Source organism: Musca autumnalis, unplaced genomic scaffold, assembly GCF_047663935.1.
Source record: "Musca autumnalis isolate F117 unplaced genomic scaffold, ASM4766393v1 scaffold_5, whole genome shotgun sequence".
NCBI lineage: Eukaryota > Metazoa > Arthropoda > Insecta > Diptera > Muscidae > Musca > Musca autumnalis.
Window position 1 is genome coordinate 102,662,754 of NW_027412088.1, and position 17,813 is coordinate 102,680,566.

Consider the following 17,813-nt stretch of genomic DNA (forward strand, 5'->3'; position numbering starts at 1 on the left):
ATATGGTACCGTTTGTATTTGGCGAACCGGTAGAGCTAGAACTTTGAAAATTGGAACGAAGGTCACTGATGGAGTGTAGTAAAGATGCTAAAGGGTTTTTAGAAATTCGAACTATAAGTGTACGAAAAGTACTAAAGTGTACTAAATTTGGTACCAATTTTGTAAACGGATAAAGGTTAAAGGTTGAAATTTGGTATGAGAATCAAGGTTAAAATGTACGGTTGACATAAGGAGGTGGTTTAGGAAAAGTGTACACATGTGTACGAAAAGTACTAAATGGTACTAAATTTGGTACAATTATGATTTGGGCGAACGGATAAAGCTGGTATCCTGAAATTTTGAATTAAGGCCACTGTTGGAGAATAGAATGGACGAAGTTTTGAAAATTCGTACTTATGGGTACGAAAAGTACTAAATGACACTAAATTTGGTACAATTATGATTTGGGCGAACTGGAGAGCTGGAATCCTGAAATTTTGAACCAAGGTTACTGTTGGAGAGTAAAATGGATGTAGGTTTAAAAATGCGTACTTATGGGTACGAAAAGTACTAAATGGTACTAAATTTTGTACAATTTGGATTGAACGGATAGACCTGGAATCCTGAAATTTTGAATTAATGCTACAGTTGGAGGGTAGAAAGGAAGTAGTTTTGAAAATTCGTACTTATGGGTACGAAAAGTACTAAATGGTACTAAATTTGGTACAATTACGATTTGGCGAACGAATAGAGCTTGAATCCTGAAATTTGAATTAGAGAGTAGAATGGAAGCAGTTTTGAAAATTCGTACTTATGGGTACGACAAGTACTAAATTTGGTACAATTACGATTTGGGAGAACGGATGGAGCTGGAATCCAGAAATTTTGAACTAAGGCTACTGTTGGAGAGTAGAACGTTGGGTATTTGGGGGAACGGAATTTGGTAAGACTACGGTTGGAGTGTAGGATTGAGACATGGAGGTAGTTTTTGAAATTCGTACTTATGGGCACGAAATATACCAAATGGTAGAATTTAAATGGCGTTGGAATCCTGTTTTTTTTGGAATTAAGGTTACTGGTGAAGTGAAGGATTGAGGTAGTTTTGGAAAATCGTACTTATGGGTACGAAGAGTACTTAATGGCACTCAATTTGTTGTTGGGCGTGGGGACAGTGCTGGAATCTGTATTTTTGGATTTAGTGTGAGTATTGGTGTGCAATGTTGGTCTTGCTGTTAACATGTATGTGTGTGATACGGCTGATCTTTCTGAAAATCGAACTAAAGCGGTACGAACAGTTCTAAAATAACAATAAATCTATATTAATAAAAGAGTAGAGTGACTGATTCACTGACTGACTGACTGACTGACTGACTGATTGATTCATCAACGCCCAGACGAAACGGCTGAAGCTAGAATCATGAAATTTTGGGTGAGGGTCACTCTTGGTCCGAAGGTGACAGATAAGGCTTGGTTTTTGGAAATTCGTACTAGAACGGTACGAAAAGTACCAAAAGGTACTAAATATGGTACCATTAGTATTAGCCAAACGCGAAGAGCTAGAATTCTGAAATTTGGAATGAGGGTCGCTGATGAAAAGATAGAAAGGTATACCAAAGGGTTTTTGGAAATTCGGACTATAAGTGTACGAAAAGTGCTAAAAGTTACCAAATTTAGTACCATTTGGTATTATGTGAACGGATAGAGCTATAATCTTGAAATTTGGAATAAAAATCAAGGTTTAGAAGATGTGTTGATACAAGGCGGTGGTTTTGGAAATGTGTACTCTTGTGTGCGAAAAGTACTAAATGGTACTAAATTTGGTACAATTTGCATTTGGGCGAACCGGTAGAGCTAGAACTCTGAAATTTGGAATGAGGGTCACTGATGGAAAGATAAAAAGGTGTACCAAAGGGTTTTTGGAAATTCGGACTACAAGTCTACGAAAAGTACTAAAACGTACTAAATTTAGTACTATTTCGTATTATGGGAAAGAATAGAGGTAAAATCTTCAAATTTGGAATGTAAATCAAGGTCTGGAAGATGTGTTGATATATGGTTTTGGGAATGTGCATTCATGTGTACGAATAGTACTAAATGGTACTAAATTTGGTACACTTTGAATTTGGCGAACCGATACGGTTAGAATTCTAAAATTTGGAATTTCTATTACTGTTGGAGTGTAGGTGTGAGATATGGAAGTAGTTTTCGAAATTCGTACATATGAGTACGAAAAGTACTAAATAGTACCAACTAAGGTACATTTTGAACAGATGGAGCTGGAATCCTGCAATTTAGAATTAGGATTACTGTAGAAGTGTAGTATAAAGGTATTTTGGAACTTCGTACTTTTGGGTACGAAAAGTACTAAATGGTACCAAATTTGGTACAATTTGGAATAGAGTGATCGGATAAAGGTGGAATCTTGAGATTTGGAATTAAGATTACTATTGGAGTGAATGATTGAGGTAGTTTTGAAAATTTATGGTTATGGGTACGAAAAGTACTAAATGGTATCAAACCTGGTACAATTTGGATATGAGTGATCGGATAGAGTTGGAATAGTGAAATTTTGAACTAAGATTATTGTTGGACTGTAGCATTGTGAAAGTTTAAGAAATTCGTACTTTTGGGTACGAAAAGTACTAAATGGTACTAACCTTGGTACAACTTGGATTTGGCGTAACGGATACAGCTGGAATCCTAAGATTTGGAATTAAGAGTACTGTTGAGTTGTAGGATTGAGGTAGTTTTGAAAATTTTTGGTTATGGGTACGAAAAGTACTGGACGGTACTAAATCTGGTACAATTTGGACTTGGGTGAACAGATAAAGCAGGATATCTTAGATATAAAATAAAAATACTGTTGGAATGTAGGATTACAGATGTTTTAAAAATTTGTACTTAGGGGTACAAAATGTACTAAATTGGAGGATCGGGTAGAGATGGAATTCTGAAATTTGGCTTTGAGATTATTATTGGAGTGTAGGATTGAAGAAGTTTTCGAAATTCATACTTAGGGGTACGAAGAGTATTTTATGGTACTAAATTTGGTACAACTTTGGGTTGGGATTGTTGGAGTGTATGATTGAGGAAATATTGGAAATTCGTATTTATGGATACGAAGTATAGTACTCTGCGGCACTAAATTTTGCACATTTTGGGTTTGGGTGAACAGATAGAGCATGAATCCTGAGATATGGGTTCAAGATTACTGTTGGAGTGTAGAAGTAAAATAGTATTTGAAATTCGTACTTATGGATACGTAAAGAAATAAATGATACTACATTTGATACAATTTTAATTTGGGTAGGAAACCTGAGATACTGAATTAAGATGACTGTTGGAGTGTAAAATTGAAGAAGTTTTCGAACTGTGGTAAAAAATATGGTACAATTTGAATATGGGTGGTCTTGGATTTGGTACATCTTGGATTTGGAGATACGGAGTGCGCTGGATTCCAGAAGTACAAAATTTATATTATTGTTGGAGTGAAGTATTAAGATATAGAGGTAATTTTGGGTATTTGCTTTTGTTATTTGGTAAATATAGACCTTTATTCCGGATTTTGGTATTAAGATCACTGTTAGTGTGAAAAATAAAAAAACACAGACTTTCGAATAATGTGCTGGTGTGATGGTTGAGATATAGGGATTGGTTTAGAAACATGTACACTATGCACCTAAGTATTCAAAAAGTACTAAATCGTACTAAATTTAATATTGTGTGTATACACATGTTTGAAACATCTGATTCACAGGTTTTGGGGAACTGTACAGAATTAGCAACAATTTGTTACTGAGCAGAGATGTTCACTTGGACTTCTGATATTAAGTACATATTAATAAGAGTTACTGTTTGGTGCGGACAAAGGTATGAGGTTTTTAAAAATGTATTTACGTATGCAAAAAACTTAATATAATTATTTTTTAATATCAATTATTAGATTTCGGTTAACTGAAAGGGCTGGAAATAAAAATTGTTGATTGGTTGTACGATTAATATGGAGAGGTATTTTTTCAAACTTGGGCCTGTGTGAATGCAAATATTACATTTTGTACCATTCCGATTTTGAGCTAGAATGTTTAATTTTTGTATTGAGGCCTGTGCTACTGTGGTTTTACAAACATACGAAAGTAATAAAGTGTACAAAATATGCTGGAATTCTAAAATTAGATGTTAGGCTTGAGATATGAAGGTGGATGGAGCCATAAGCACACCTCACACACCTGCTAAAAGTGTACGATATGTACTAAATTATTTACCCATGTACTAAATTCATGGGTAAAGCTCTAATACCAAGAATAATATAGGTATAATAATATTTGTTCCACTAACATCCCTGGCGGGACAAGGGAGTATACATTTTATTTGAACGAAGTATTGGACACATGATTTGTATACATATTCTTACCGGGGTCGAAAACACTTATAGCGAGTACTTGCAAACTGATTAACAAACTTAACATATTCTCTGTTATACGGTGGGGTTATAAGAATAGTAAATAGAAACAATACCATGAGAATTAACGATTCGTGAAAAAAAAAACAAATGTCTACACCTTGATAACAAAAATCTACAGACATATAATACGAACTTTTCAAATTCGTTTTTTTGCCCCAAAACGTCATATATGTGAACGTTTACATATGCGACGTTTTAATACCAAAGAAAGATTATAATAGAATCAAATCTAAATGTAAGTGTGTAAAATTTGGTGTTATAAAAAGTGTTATACTTTATACCGACATCTATCTATATATATAAAAGAGCAGTGAGGTGAGGTATTCACTGACTGACTGATTGACTGACTGACTGATTCATCAGCGCCCAGACGAAACCGCTGAAGCTAGAAAGTTGAAATTTTGGGTGTAGGTTGCTGTTGGTGTGTAGGGGTGAGATAAGGCTGGGTTTTTGGAAATTCGACCTAGAAGTGTACGAAAAGTAGTAAAAGGTACTAAATATGGTACCCTTTGTATTAGGCAAACGGTAAGAGCTAGAATTCTTAAATTTGGAATGAGGGTCACTGATGGAGAGTTAGAAAGATGTACCAAAGGGTTATTGGAAATTCGAACTATAAGTGTACGAAAAGTACTAAAATTTAAAAAATTTAGTACCAATTGTATATTTTGAACGGATATAGCTAGAACCATGGAATTTGGTATGGAAATCAAGGTTGGGAAGTGGCGTTGATGTAATTAAATGGTTTTGGAAATCGTACTAATGTGTACGAAAAGTACTAAATGGTACTAAATTAAGTACAACTTGGATTTGGGTGAACGGATAGAGCTGGAATCCTGAAATTTAGAATGAGGGCCACTGATGAAGAGTAACAATGAAAGGTTTTTGGAAATTCGAATTATTAGGGTACGAAATGGTACTAAATTTAGTACAATTAGAAATTGGGCGAACGGATTGAGTTGGAATCCTGAAATTTGCAATGAGGGTCACTAATGGTCGAACTATATGTGCACGAAAAGTACTAAATGGTACCAAATTTAGTACAATTTGGATTTGGGTGAACGGATAGAGCTGGAATCCTGAAATTTGGAATGAGGGTTACTGATGAAAAGTAACAATGAAAGGTTTTTGGAAATTCGAACTATAAGTGCACGAAAAGTAGTAAATGATACTAATTGTAGTACAATTTGGATTTGGGTGAACGGATAGAGCTGGAATCCTGAAATTTTGAATGAGGGCCACTGATGAAGAGTAACAATGAAAGCTTTTTGGAAATTCGAACTATAAGGGTACGAAAAGTACGAAATGGTACTAAATTCAGTACAATTTTAATTTTGGTGAATGGATTGAGTTGGAATCCTAAAATTTGGAATGAGGGTCACAAATGGAAAGTAACAAAGTAACTATAAGAAAGTAACTATAAGTATACGAAACGGATTTGGGTGAACGGATAGAGGTGGAATCCTGAAATTTGGAATTAAGATTACTGTTGGAATCTAGAATTGAGATATGGAGGTAGCTTTGGAAAATCGTACTAATGTGAACGAAGCAGTGCTAAATGGTACTAAATTCGATACAATTTGTATTTGCGTGAAAAGATTACTGTTGGAGTGTAGGATTGAGTTAGTTTTGGAAATGCGTACTTATGGAAAAGTGCTAAATTGATCTGCAATCTAGATATATGAAAGTAGTTATTGGAAAGTCGTGTACGAAAAGTGCTAAGTGGTACAACATTTAGTACATTTTTGTATTTACTATATGGTATAGAATTTTGTTCAATTTGTGATCTTGTAAAGGGGTAGAACTGGAATTTTGAAATTCGGTATTAGATTAGAAATTGGTGTTTAGAGAGGAGGTTGAAAGGAGGTTTTGAAAGTGCTTACTTATTTATACAAAAAGTACTAAATAGTATTATAATTGGTTTCAGAGGAACAGATAAAGCTGGAAAAGTGAATTGCGGTTGGTATTTATGTTGAATATTAGAAGTAATTTTTGTACGAAAAGTTTGGTAACATGTTGGTACCAAAACCATTTTGGTTTTGTGTAAACGGCTAAAGTGAAAAATACATACATAATATAGGGGAACAAAAAGTACTAAATGGTACTAAATTTGGGTTGGGTGTAGGAACAAAGCTTGGATTATATAAATTGGACAAAAAACTACGAAATGGAAAAATATTTGTTAAGAAGATCATTCTGATATTTGAGATAAAGTTCGGAGTTTGAAAAATTGTACTGAATATTGTTCTATTGATTTTATGCTAACGCGAAGGTGTTTCTAAATAATGTATGTTTTTTTTTTTTGCTTTTTTAAGTTGTTTTGAAAACGTGGTTCAATGCGATAATTTTGTTAACTAGAAGGTTATTAATCCCTGATAATAAAAAGGCTTAAATTGAAATGCATCAAAAAATGTACCGTTATATACGGTTAACATACCCGTGCACATTAAGTAAAATTTTTTGTAAAATAGTTTTTTTCTAACATTTCTTGCCACAAATTCCGAATTTCGGCCGGAAAATGTGCATAAAATCTTCAAAATACCCTAAGTCTTCAAAAGATCTCTTCTAATAAAAGTGGATTGAAGTAGATATTTTTTAAATGAAACTTTTGTATCCTCTTAGTATACAAGGTCCAAATTTAAAGAAAATTTGGCAATATAGATTTGTTCTATTTTTAAAATACACTAAGTCGAGGGGTACCGTTATATGGTGATATACGAATTTTTGTGGCCATTTTGAATTCCGAAAATTAGGTTCGTAGAATTTTCGGTATTCGTAGAATTTTTGGGTTCTTGGTGAAACCGCTGAAGCTAGAAGCTTGAATTGAGATAAAGTTTAGTGTTTGGAAACTCGTACTGGGAGGGAATGCTGTGTTAGTGAAGGGGTAAAACCAGAAGTCAAGTCTGAAATAAGTAATATGAGTAGCTGTTGGTGTATATCTGTGATATGAGGTCGTAGTTTTGGTAATTCGAAATAAAAAATATTGTAGGTGTGCGATACGGCAGATATTTTTTTTTTTTGGAAATTCCAACTACAGTATATAGTATTAAAAGGAATTAAATCAATTAAATGATGATATTAAAAATAGGTTTTAGTACAACAGAATCGCCAGTGTTCACCTCTTCCATATTAAATATTGTTCATATATATATTTTTCCCTTTCCGCATACGAAGTAGCGGGCATTTGCTAGTATTGATTAAAATTGGTATAAGTACAATAAAATATTCAGTGTATATTGTTTATTTGTTTTGAATATCCTTTCCGCATACGAAGTAGCGGGCAGTTTGCTAGTATACAATAAAAGTGATTAAAATAACGTCTAAAAATAATTAAAACCCTAACGCATTTTTTTTGGCGAAAAGCGAAAAATATGAAGCAATTAATGGTCTGGTTTTCTAAGACGATTCTAATACAAAATGGTTCGAACTACTACCAAACTTCAGTTGAACAATATTTTGGTAGTAACTCGAACGAATTTGAATTCGAATCGTCTTAGAGAAACAGGCCATAAAGGGGAGTACACACTATCATTCAAAACTGACAGTCAACGTACTTTTAGGACAATTTTCCGGCAAATAAGAAATTTTATTTAGCTAAAAATTTTTGAAATACATTATATATGGCATTATTTAGAGATTACAAAAGAAAAATTTCAGTTAGGCTTTGATATTAACGAAATAGACCTCGATGACTGTCAGTTTTGCTTGTCAATGTGTACTATACTTAAGTCAAACAGAGACGACAGAATTAGAAAAGATAAGTATTTTTTAAAAAGTTCATTGGAATAATTCATTAATCTGCTGAGAAACTGAAATAGTTTGCCTCAAATAGAGGCATCGGATTTCAAGAAACCGATAAAATGAAGATCCTAAAAACCGAAGGGAAACTGTGAATAGTTATTTTTGCAACGTCTACCATACACAAATTGTACTATTTTTCTAAAGATGGACATAAGTTGGTTTATATTATTCCCGATGGTACCCAATACTACTTCAATACCATAATCTGAACAACAAATTTGTCAAAAGTAATTTCTAAAAACCCTTGATATATGGTAAATTTTTCAATTTTCAGTTCACGCAGTTCCATTCTCACAGTATTGAACCCGTAATATTTTTTTGGATACAGGATACCATAAACCTCAAAAATGACATAGCAAATATAGATTATATTCATTACGGAACTTCGAATTCGTTTATTTGTTGATACTGAACGATATGACATAAAGAAGTAAATCAAAATAAGTTGAAAATTTCAAACAATTTGAAAATATTTCTTACAAAACTTGTAAATGAAGTACATTTTCAGTACACTACACACAAGTACACTTCAAAACCATATTTCATTAAAGATCTCCAAAATAAAAAAAAAAAAATATTTATGAGAAACAAAAAGGTAATTACTTGTTAAAGTATCTCAAAAAATTTTGTTCGACCAAACCTTTTCGAGGGGGCCCCCTGGGCTTACTTACTTACCACTTTTTCATTTTTTTATTTGAGTTGTATTGGCGATGCACTTAAATGCGTTTCAACAAAATTGGCCTGTATTATTAGACGTAACATAGCCATAACGCCATAACGCCATAACCATAGAAAACCAAACCCCAATTGGTTTCTTATGGTCATGGCTATGGCATTATAATATGTTACTACTAATCGAATACATTGATTTCCATAGGATTGGTTGAATCTGCTTATTGATATGGAAAACATGAAAACATTCAGAGCAAAGGCGCTAAGCTATCCCAATTTTACTATTTTGAATTTTACCAGTCAAAAGCTAATGCACAGGGGTAGTGGAGTAGGGTATCACTTAGTCGGTCCCGACCCGACTATAGCCTTGGCTCACTTGTTTAAATTAGATTACATAATTTAGCGATTTGGATTATCCGTGGTCGAACAATTTTTGCACCTAAAATTGTGGACAGACTAGGAAACTACTTATTCCATTTTGGTTAAGAATATTTTTTGGTGGAGGGTATAAAAAGTTCGACCGAACCAAAAGACTTTTTACATGCTTTTTTATTGTTTCTTTATATATTTTCTTTGCAGTTATGACTTAATGTACTCCTGTTGGAATAGTACGCCAAATGAAAGACCAACTTTCAGTGAAATCATAAAAAAATTGAATGCAATGCTGAATGAACAGCAGCAAACTGCTGAACCACAACCATCGACCACCTATCCTACAAAGTTTTCAGTTAATGAAAACCTCGTCTTTATGGATGATAGCGACAAAAGAGATAATAATGATGACAACTCCTCCAGACAGAAGCATGAGGATAATGCAGATGAAACACATAGAAGGGAGAGGTAAGTAAAGAGAGTATAAGAGGACTACGACATTAACTAATAAAAACCCAGAAAAAAGTGGGGTATCGATGTTGAAAATTCGAGGGCAATCAAATGGTGCAGCACAGAAGTACTCAGAAGTATTTTTGAATTTGAATTGAATTTAAAACATTTTGCAAGGGAGTTAGACGCGAAAAAACATAGAGACACGAAAAGTCCTATATATAACCCTATTATAGATATTGCAATGGAATATAGGGTTATAGCCCAGCCAAAATGACATAAGCTGAAACAAACTGAATTGTGCTGCAGAGGTTGAGTTTGTCGTTAGAAAAGGGACCATCGATCCCATTTGTGCAAAACAATTCTTGTCGTTCAACACCAATCCAGTTTAAGGCCACTTCTCGGATTATGTTGAAATTTTAATAGCGTAGGTAGTCGATCTTAACTACAACATCATATTTTTTGCCCCAGCAAGCCAATACTTCTTAAGATATGGGTCCCGAAATGTCCTAATATTAAGGGTCGCTCCTACATACACCTCTAGCACTAAAGTAATATCCGTTACAAAGCTATAATTTAATTCTTCGTACTTCTATCGAAAATGACCCGAATATTCCAAAAAACGCCCATCCTCATCCTGGCAATATTAGAAGGATTATGGTTTTTACCCTGTAAGCTTTCAAAACTTATTTTGTTACCTACGAAAATACTATTTATGTTTATTATATCCTCCACCGTAGTACGGAGGTATATTAAGTTTGTTTTCCGTTTGTAACGCATTGAAATAATCATTTGCGACCCTATTAAGTTTAAATATTCCTTGGTATAGCCCTTTTGCTACATTTTTTCCCAGCAGTCACGAAACTTCTCCGCCAAAAATTGTCAATACAGGTTTTGGTGTAGACCCCATATAACGGCATCTCCCGCTTTTAGCTATATTGAGGGTTTGAGCTAAATTTTTTGACCGAACTACCTCTTATTTGACATTTGATGTTTCCAGTGGTCAAAAAACTTCTCTATCAAAAATTGTGAACACAGGTCTTTGTTTTGGAATAGCCCCCATATAAAGGTTCCTCCGGATTTTCGTTATTTTTAAGTTTTTTTTTTTTAACCGAACTAGCGGTAATTTGACGTTTGAGGCTCCCAGTGGCCACAAAACTATTCAACATAGGTCCATATTTCGGTATAGCCATGTTTAGGTACAGTCCCCATACAACGGTACCACCCAATTGTCGGTATTTTGAGAGTTTTAGCTACAATTTTTAACCGAACTAGCTGTAATTTGACATTTGAGGTTTTCAGTGGCCACGAAATTGCTCTACCTAAAATCGGCAATATAGGTCCATGTTTTGGTATAGCCACCATATAACGGTACTCCCGATTTTTGCTATTTTGAGGATTTTAACTGAACTAGCTGTAATTTGACATTTAAATTTCTCAGTGGCCACGAAGCTTCTCCACCAAAAATCGTCAACATAGGTACATGTTTTTGTATAGCCCCCAAATAACGGTACCTCCCGATTTTCGGTATTTTGAGGATTTTAGCTACAATTTTTAACCGAACTAGCTGTAATTTGACATTTGAGGTTTTCAGTGGCCACGAAACTTCTCTACGAAAAATCAGCAGTATAGGTTTATGTTTTGGTATAGCCCCCATATAACGGTACCACCCGATTTTCGCTATTTTTAAAATTTTAGCTACAATTATTGACCGAACTACCTGTAATTTGACTTTTAAGATTTTTAGAGGTCACAAAATATCTCAACCAAAAACCGTTAACATAGGTCCATGTTTTGGTATAGCGCCCATATAACGGAACCTCCCGATTTTCGGTATTTGGAGGATCTTAGCTAAATTTTTTGACCTAACCACCTGTAATTTGACATTTGAGGTTCTCAGAGGCCACAAAATATGTCAACCAACAATCGTCTATATAGGTCCATATTTTGGTATAGCCCCCATATAACGGTACCTTCCGATTTTCGGTATTTTGTGGGTTTTAGCAACATTTTTTGACTGAACTAACTGTTAATTGACGTTTTAAATTCCCAGAGGTCACAAATTATCTTCACCAAAAATTGTCAAATTGAGTCCATGTTTTGGTATAGCACCCATATAACGCTACCTCCCGATTTTCGGTATTTTGGGGGTTTTAGCTACAATTTTTAACCGAACTAACCACCTGTAATTTGACATTTGAGGTTTTCAGTAGTCACGAAACTTTTCTACCAAAAATCGGCAATATAGGTCTATGTTTAGATACAGCCCCCATATAACGGTATCCCCCGATTTTCGGTATTTTAAGATTTTTTCTACAATTATCCGAACGAGCTATAGTTTTACATTTAACTGTTACCAGTGGTTACGAAACTTCTCTATCAAAAATCGTCCACATAGTGGTCACAAAACTTCTCTACCAAAAATCGTCAACATGGGTCCATGTTTTGGTACAGCCACCATATAACGGTAACTCCCGCTTTTAGATATATTGAGGGTTTGAGATACATTTTTGACTGCAGTCACGAAACTTATCCACCAAAAATTGTTAATATAGGTCTATGTTTTGGTTAAAATCGTCATATAGCAATACCTCCCGATTTTAGGAAATTGTAGATTTGAGGTCCAATATAGGTCCATTGATTCAGCCCCATATAGTGGTACCTCCCCATTTTAGGTATTTGGAGAATTTAACTACAGTTATTTGATAATTGAGATTCCCAGTGGTCACAAAACTTCTCCACCAACAATTTTACGATGTGTAAATTTTCGCCCAATTCGGATGCTCAATTCGCAAGTTATTGCGCTCATCAGAAAAAAATGTTCGTGCGCATATTTTAGTCCTTTATCTGGTTCCGGTTCCTCTGTGCTCAGATTCAAAGCTTATGCAGCATGGACTGGCTGCGCCCATAAAAAAATCAGGAAACAGCTGAGAGGGATTAGCTGGACAGCAAAACAAAAGTAGCGTGTCGTGATATCCTAATCCGTATGCAGGGTAGCATTGGATGCCATCAATTCAGGCCCGATTCGACTTCTTATTTCTGAATTCTACAACCGACTGGCATACGTGGTGTCGAAGGCCTTCGATATGTTAAGATATGTGTGGATATGGCGTGTAATGCTGTTGTGGTGCTGTACATTTTCGGGAATCTATGCCGATGTGCCTCTAGAATCATCGCTACTGGTGACAAAAGGTCTGTACGATTCACCTCTGCTGGCATCCTTGTCTGGCTTCAGTAGCGGGACCATCCTTTCCAGGCTTCTGATACAACATGGATGGCTAACGATAGATTGAGGACACTTGTTAAATACTCAACCCCAGGTTCATCCAGTTGCTTAAGCATTACCATTGATATTCCGCGTGGGCGGAATGCTTTGGACACTCCTATCACTCTCTGGGTGCTCTATAAACTGTTGGTTAAAATAATAGGCGCTCCTCCTTGGGTCAGTTACTGTCAAGCCGTTCTGTCACACTTCATTCCCGGATTCGAGAGTGATTTAACCGTTGCCCACAATTTACTTAATCCTGAACCAATGTTGCATTGATTTAGGTGGTGTGGCCACGTTTTCCACTTTTATTCTCCTAGTAGGCAACTGTTGACTTCAAGAGTAAGTTTCCTAACTCTCGTTTTTTCAGGGTTCGTAACGAACCTCATCACATTCCGTCGCTAGTCCCGTCGACGCTACTGGGAAATTATAAATCGGGTATTCGACCAGCAGGTATGTAACGAATGGCTGCAGCTGTAATGATGTCCCGGAAAATTCTTTCAGCTACCCGAGGATCTGAGGAAATGTGCAGCTCTCTGAAGCGGTGATTGGTTCCATGGTTCTGAAAAGTACGGCGGTCAGAGGTTATGAAGTCGGGCTATCAGAGGTTATGAAATCGGAAACGATGTTCGTAGGAGGTCTCAACCAAAGGATATAACGGGTTACCAGAACACGTAATTTATCACACGGGGTGCCACAATGGTTATGTCTGGCGAGCTGTGGCAATCTCCTCTTATCATCGTAACAGTGTCTTCGTTCACCGTGTAAAATGTGGAAAACGATGTACTGCTCTGGTAATTGCTAAAGCTCACTATTAGCATTGAAGTCCCCTAGCACCAAACGGTTATCGCCTAAAAGCAAACTAATATAATGCAGCTCTACTTCGGCAATTCCACACTTTACTGACTGGTTTATGAGGAAGGCAAATACTCCTCCTTCGCTTCTTGTATGGTTAGCTTTGTTTCCTGAATAGCTGCGACCATGATGTTTTCGCTGCACAGCACTGACCGCCGTGGGATTGTGTTCAACAGTTATTTTAGTTGGTGCCGGCAGGGATGTTTAGAGCCCTTGGTCCATTATCACAGAAAGTATGGACTTACCTCTGAAAAAATTGTATCGTCGTAATAGAGGCCGCGAGGACATCGTGTTGCAAAAAATTTCAAACCGATCCGAGATTGAAGTTACCCGAAGGAGTGGACCAATATACTTTTATTTCGAATCGGATCTATGTCTGAAATGAATATTACTACGATCAAAAAGTTTGGACCAAATTGGTTGGTCTTTTCGAGAGTTATCGTCCAAACATAGTAATTTCGACAAGTAAAAAAGTATCAGTCGGCTTTGCCGGCAGAGATGTACCCTCAGCCTCGGGGAAAGTTTTTGCAGTTTCTGAAACTACAATGTTCACAAATGAGAAAAAAACAAGAAAACAAAAAAATCGCCGGAGGAATTTTCAAATAAATCGCGGTCAAAGTTCACATTTTTAGGGTTTTTTTGAGATTTTAAGATTTTGCTTGGAAACCACGGGCTCTAATTGGGACAATGTACTAACTGTATGGCCGCCTATAAAACAATGTCATGCAGGGTGTATCTTAACTAACTTTGAACGAAAAAAGCTTACACCTGGGAAGTTTTCGCGGATTCTGAAACAGCAATGTTCATAGATGAGAAAAATCCAAAAACAAGAAAAAATTGCTGGAGGAAATTTTAAATAAATCGACGTCAAAGTTCACATTTTTAGGTTTATTTTAGGTCTTCGCGATTTTGCTTGGAAACCCGAAATCCTATCGAAATGGGGCTAACGAAAATTTTGTAGCTGTGAAAATTCTCCAGGGGTTTGACCGTTATGATTCGTTCCTAGGTTTTACCATTTTTGAGATATAGAAGTTCAGGTCACATTTTTAAGGTTTTTGTTATGTTTTCACGATTTGCTTGAAAACGGTAAGTCTTATCGAAATGCGACTAGAGAAAATCTTATAGCAGTGAAAATTCTCTATAAGATTGGTTTTCGTAATTTTTTCCTAGGTTGTACCATTTTTGAGATATATAAGTTTAAGTTGGGAAATTGCAGTCATGACCTTGTTTTATAAGGAGACGATACAGTCAGTAAATTATCAAAATTTGAACTTCAATATCTCAAAAATGGTAGTACTTACGAAAACATCATAAAGGACAATATTGTAGACAATTTTCACTACTAAAAAATTTTCTATAATCCCATTTCGATGGGGCTTACGATTTCCAAGCAAAATCGTGAAAACCTAAGAAAACCCAAAAATGTAAACTTTGACAGCGAGTTATATGAAAATCCCTCCGGCGATTTTTTGTTTTTTTTTTTTGATTTTTTCTCTTCTATGAACACTGTAGTTTCAGAAACCGCAAAAACTTCCCAGGTGTAAGCACCTTTCATTTAAATTTAGTTAAGGCGCACCGTGAATATCTCTGGAAATATGTTTCCGAAAAAGTGGTAGAAATATTACGATGTGCAAACTATGGACCAACTCGGTTACTACCTTCGAGAGTTATCGTGGGCACAATTTTAGCGAACAATTTTGAACGTTTGTGGGGAGGTACCCGAAGGAAGGGGCCGATATGACCTATCTTCGAACTTAAACAAAGTTTGGAAAAATATTACGAAAGCCATATTTTGGACCCAAATGGGTGATGCATTCGAGAGTTATCGTGCGCTTCAGCCAGACAGACGGACGGACATGGCTAAATCGACTCCAAGTCGTCTGAAACGGATTTCGTCCAAACATACTTGGGGTCTAAAAACATTATTTCGTTGTGGCACTTGTATGTAGGTGGGTGCCACCGTGGTGCAATGGTATGCACACCCGCCTTGCACGCAGAAGGTCAGTGGTTCGATTCCCCGGCCAGGCAACATCAAAAATTTTTCAACGGTGGCAAAATACCCCTCAGTAATGTTGGCGACATTTCCTGAGTATATCAGCCTTGAAAAACTTCTCTACAAGTGGTGTCTTAAGGCACGCCGTTCGGACTCGGCGATAAACAGTAGGTCCCATATCATTGAGCTAATATGAATCGGGGTGCACTCATTGATATGAGAGAAGTCTCCCTTGTCCCGTATGGGATGTTGTGGAACAAAAAAAAAAAAAAAAAAAAAAAAAAAACTTGTATGTAGGTCACATTGTCGACATGCATTTTTGTTGTTTTTTTTTACGTTTTCCTTTTTATAAAAACGTTTTATGAGACGAGCAAATTTGATCCATGTTAATGTAATCATTTATACAATTTTTGTGCCGACTTTGTTGGGATTTTCAATTAACTCTTGTTTGCCATTTCTCTATTTGCAAAAAAATCTTTCACAATTGAGTGTATTGTATATTTTTCATTGTTTATTTTTCTTATTTTTTCAGCCCCATACAACAATTATGCAATGATGATTCCTATTTGAATCCTCTGTAAATTGGCAGAATAAAGAGAGAGAAAACATAAAGGAACGACATAACAACTTCTGATACCAAATGGCATTTAAAAGAATTATGATGATTATGAAGACTTGTATAAAAAAGTTGCAATAAATCTTCCTGTTTATTTCCTTCGTTTTTGCATGTTCATATCTTACGGAATACATAGACGCCGGACGTTGTGCCTCTGACAACTCTAAAGAGACATCTTTTTACTATTCGAATCGAATTGCCTGGATGTGCGGGTGTAAATAAGTAAATATTATTAGTGTATATGTATACGTGCTTACTATTCTATATATATGTACATCTTTATATTACAAAGTGGTTTTTATGTATATTTAACTATTAAGTGTATGTATTTTAATCCGTATTTGTATGTATGTATGTATGTACAATGTACTTTGAAAGATTCAAATCAAACAAAAACGTTGAATAATTTACATATCCAATGTTTGTTTTTAGTCAATAAGTAATTATTTTAAAATCACCTGTAAATAATTTATAATTAAATAGCATTTTAATTGTTGTAAGTAGTTAAGTATATATGATGTATGTATCGTTTTGTGTACTTGTTCTAGGAAACTCATGGCAAAGCCAAGAAATATAAAAAGACTTTAAACAATTTTAACCATGGCATATTCTTACTAATGTAAAAAGGGTAAGTACGTAAAGTTTTCTTGGAAACATATTCGAAAATATGAAACTGAAATTAAAAAAAAAAAAACAATAATTAAACAAATTAAGTTAAGTTTTATTTATAAATGCACTTAAAACTAGAAAATAGTTTTTCGCTTAGCCTCATTAAGTATATTCTTCTTTATGATGGAATATCTCAAATGAAAAGCTTGTCGTTTCATTTTGTCATTTCATTTATTTGTGAGATTCCATCATAAAGATGTCCTCAAACAGCGTGGGTTAGTGCTTTTGTAGGCTTTTGATAAATCAAGCGCCACCATCATCCACATGTGTGGAGAGGTTCCATCATAAAGAATATACTTTTTGAGGCTAAGCAAAAAATTATTTTCCAGTTTTCAGTGCATTTATAAATAAAACACTGTTACTTAATTTTTATACCCTCAGCATTTATGCTAACGAGGGTATATACACTTTCATACTGGCAAATTGTGCTTCATCGAAAAGTCTATTTAGACGAACCCCGTTTCAGGCAATTTTGAGTCGATTTAACAATGTCCGTCCGTCTGTCTGTCTGGAGCGCACGATAACTCTCGACTGAATCAACCGATTCGGTCCAAAATTTGGCTTTCGTAATATTTTGTCCAAACTTAGTATAAGTTCGAAGATAAGCCATATCGGTCCACACCTTCATGTACCTCCCACACAAAAGTTCAAAAATGTTCGGAAAAATTGTGCGCACGATAAC

General features: G+C 35.3%; 1 protein-coding gene across 1 annotated transcript in view; it reads left to right on the forward strand.

Annotated features, from left to right (window-relative positions):
- tor (tyrosine protein kinase receptor torso) overlaps nt 1–17,060 on the forward strand; it is a 533,285-nt gene extending 516,225 nt beyond the window's left edge. Inside the window, exons 16-17 of the mRNA XM_073992792.1 lie at nt 9,491–9,751; nt 16,379–17,060. Of these exons, the coding sequence (XP_073848893.1) occupies nt 9,491–9,751; nt 16,379–16,427 (310 nt within the window). The 3' untranslated portion in view covers nt 16,428–17,060. The remainder of the gene's footprint in view (nt 1–9,490; nt 9,752–16,378) is intronic.
- The last annotated feature ends 753 nt before the right edge of the window (nt 17,061–17,813 follow it).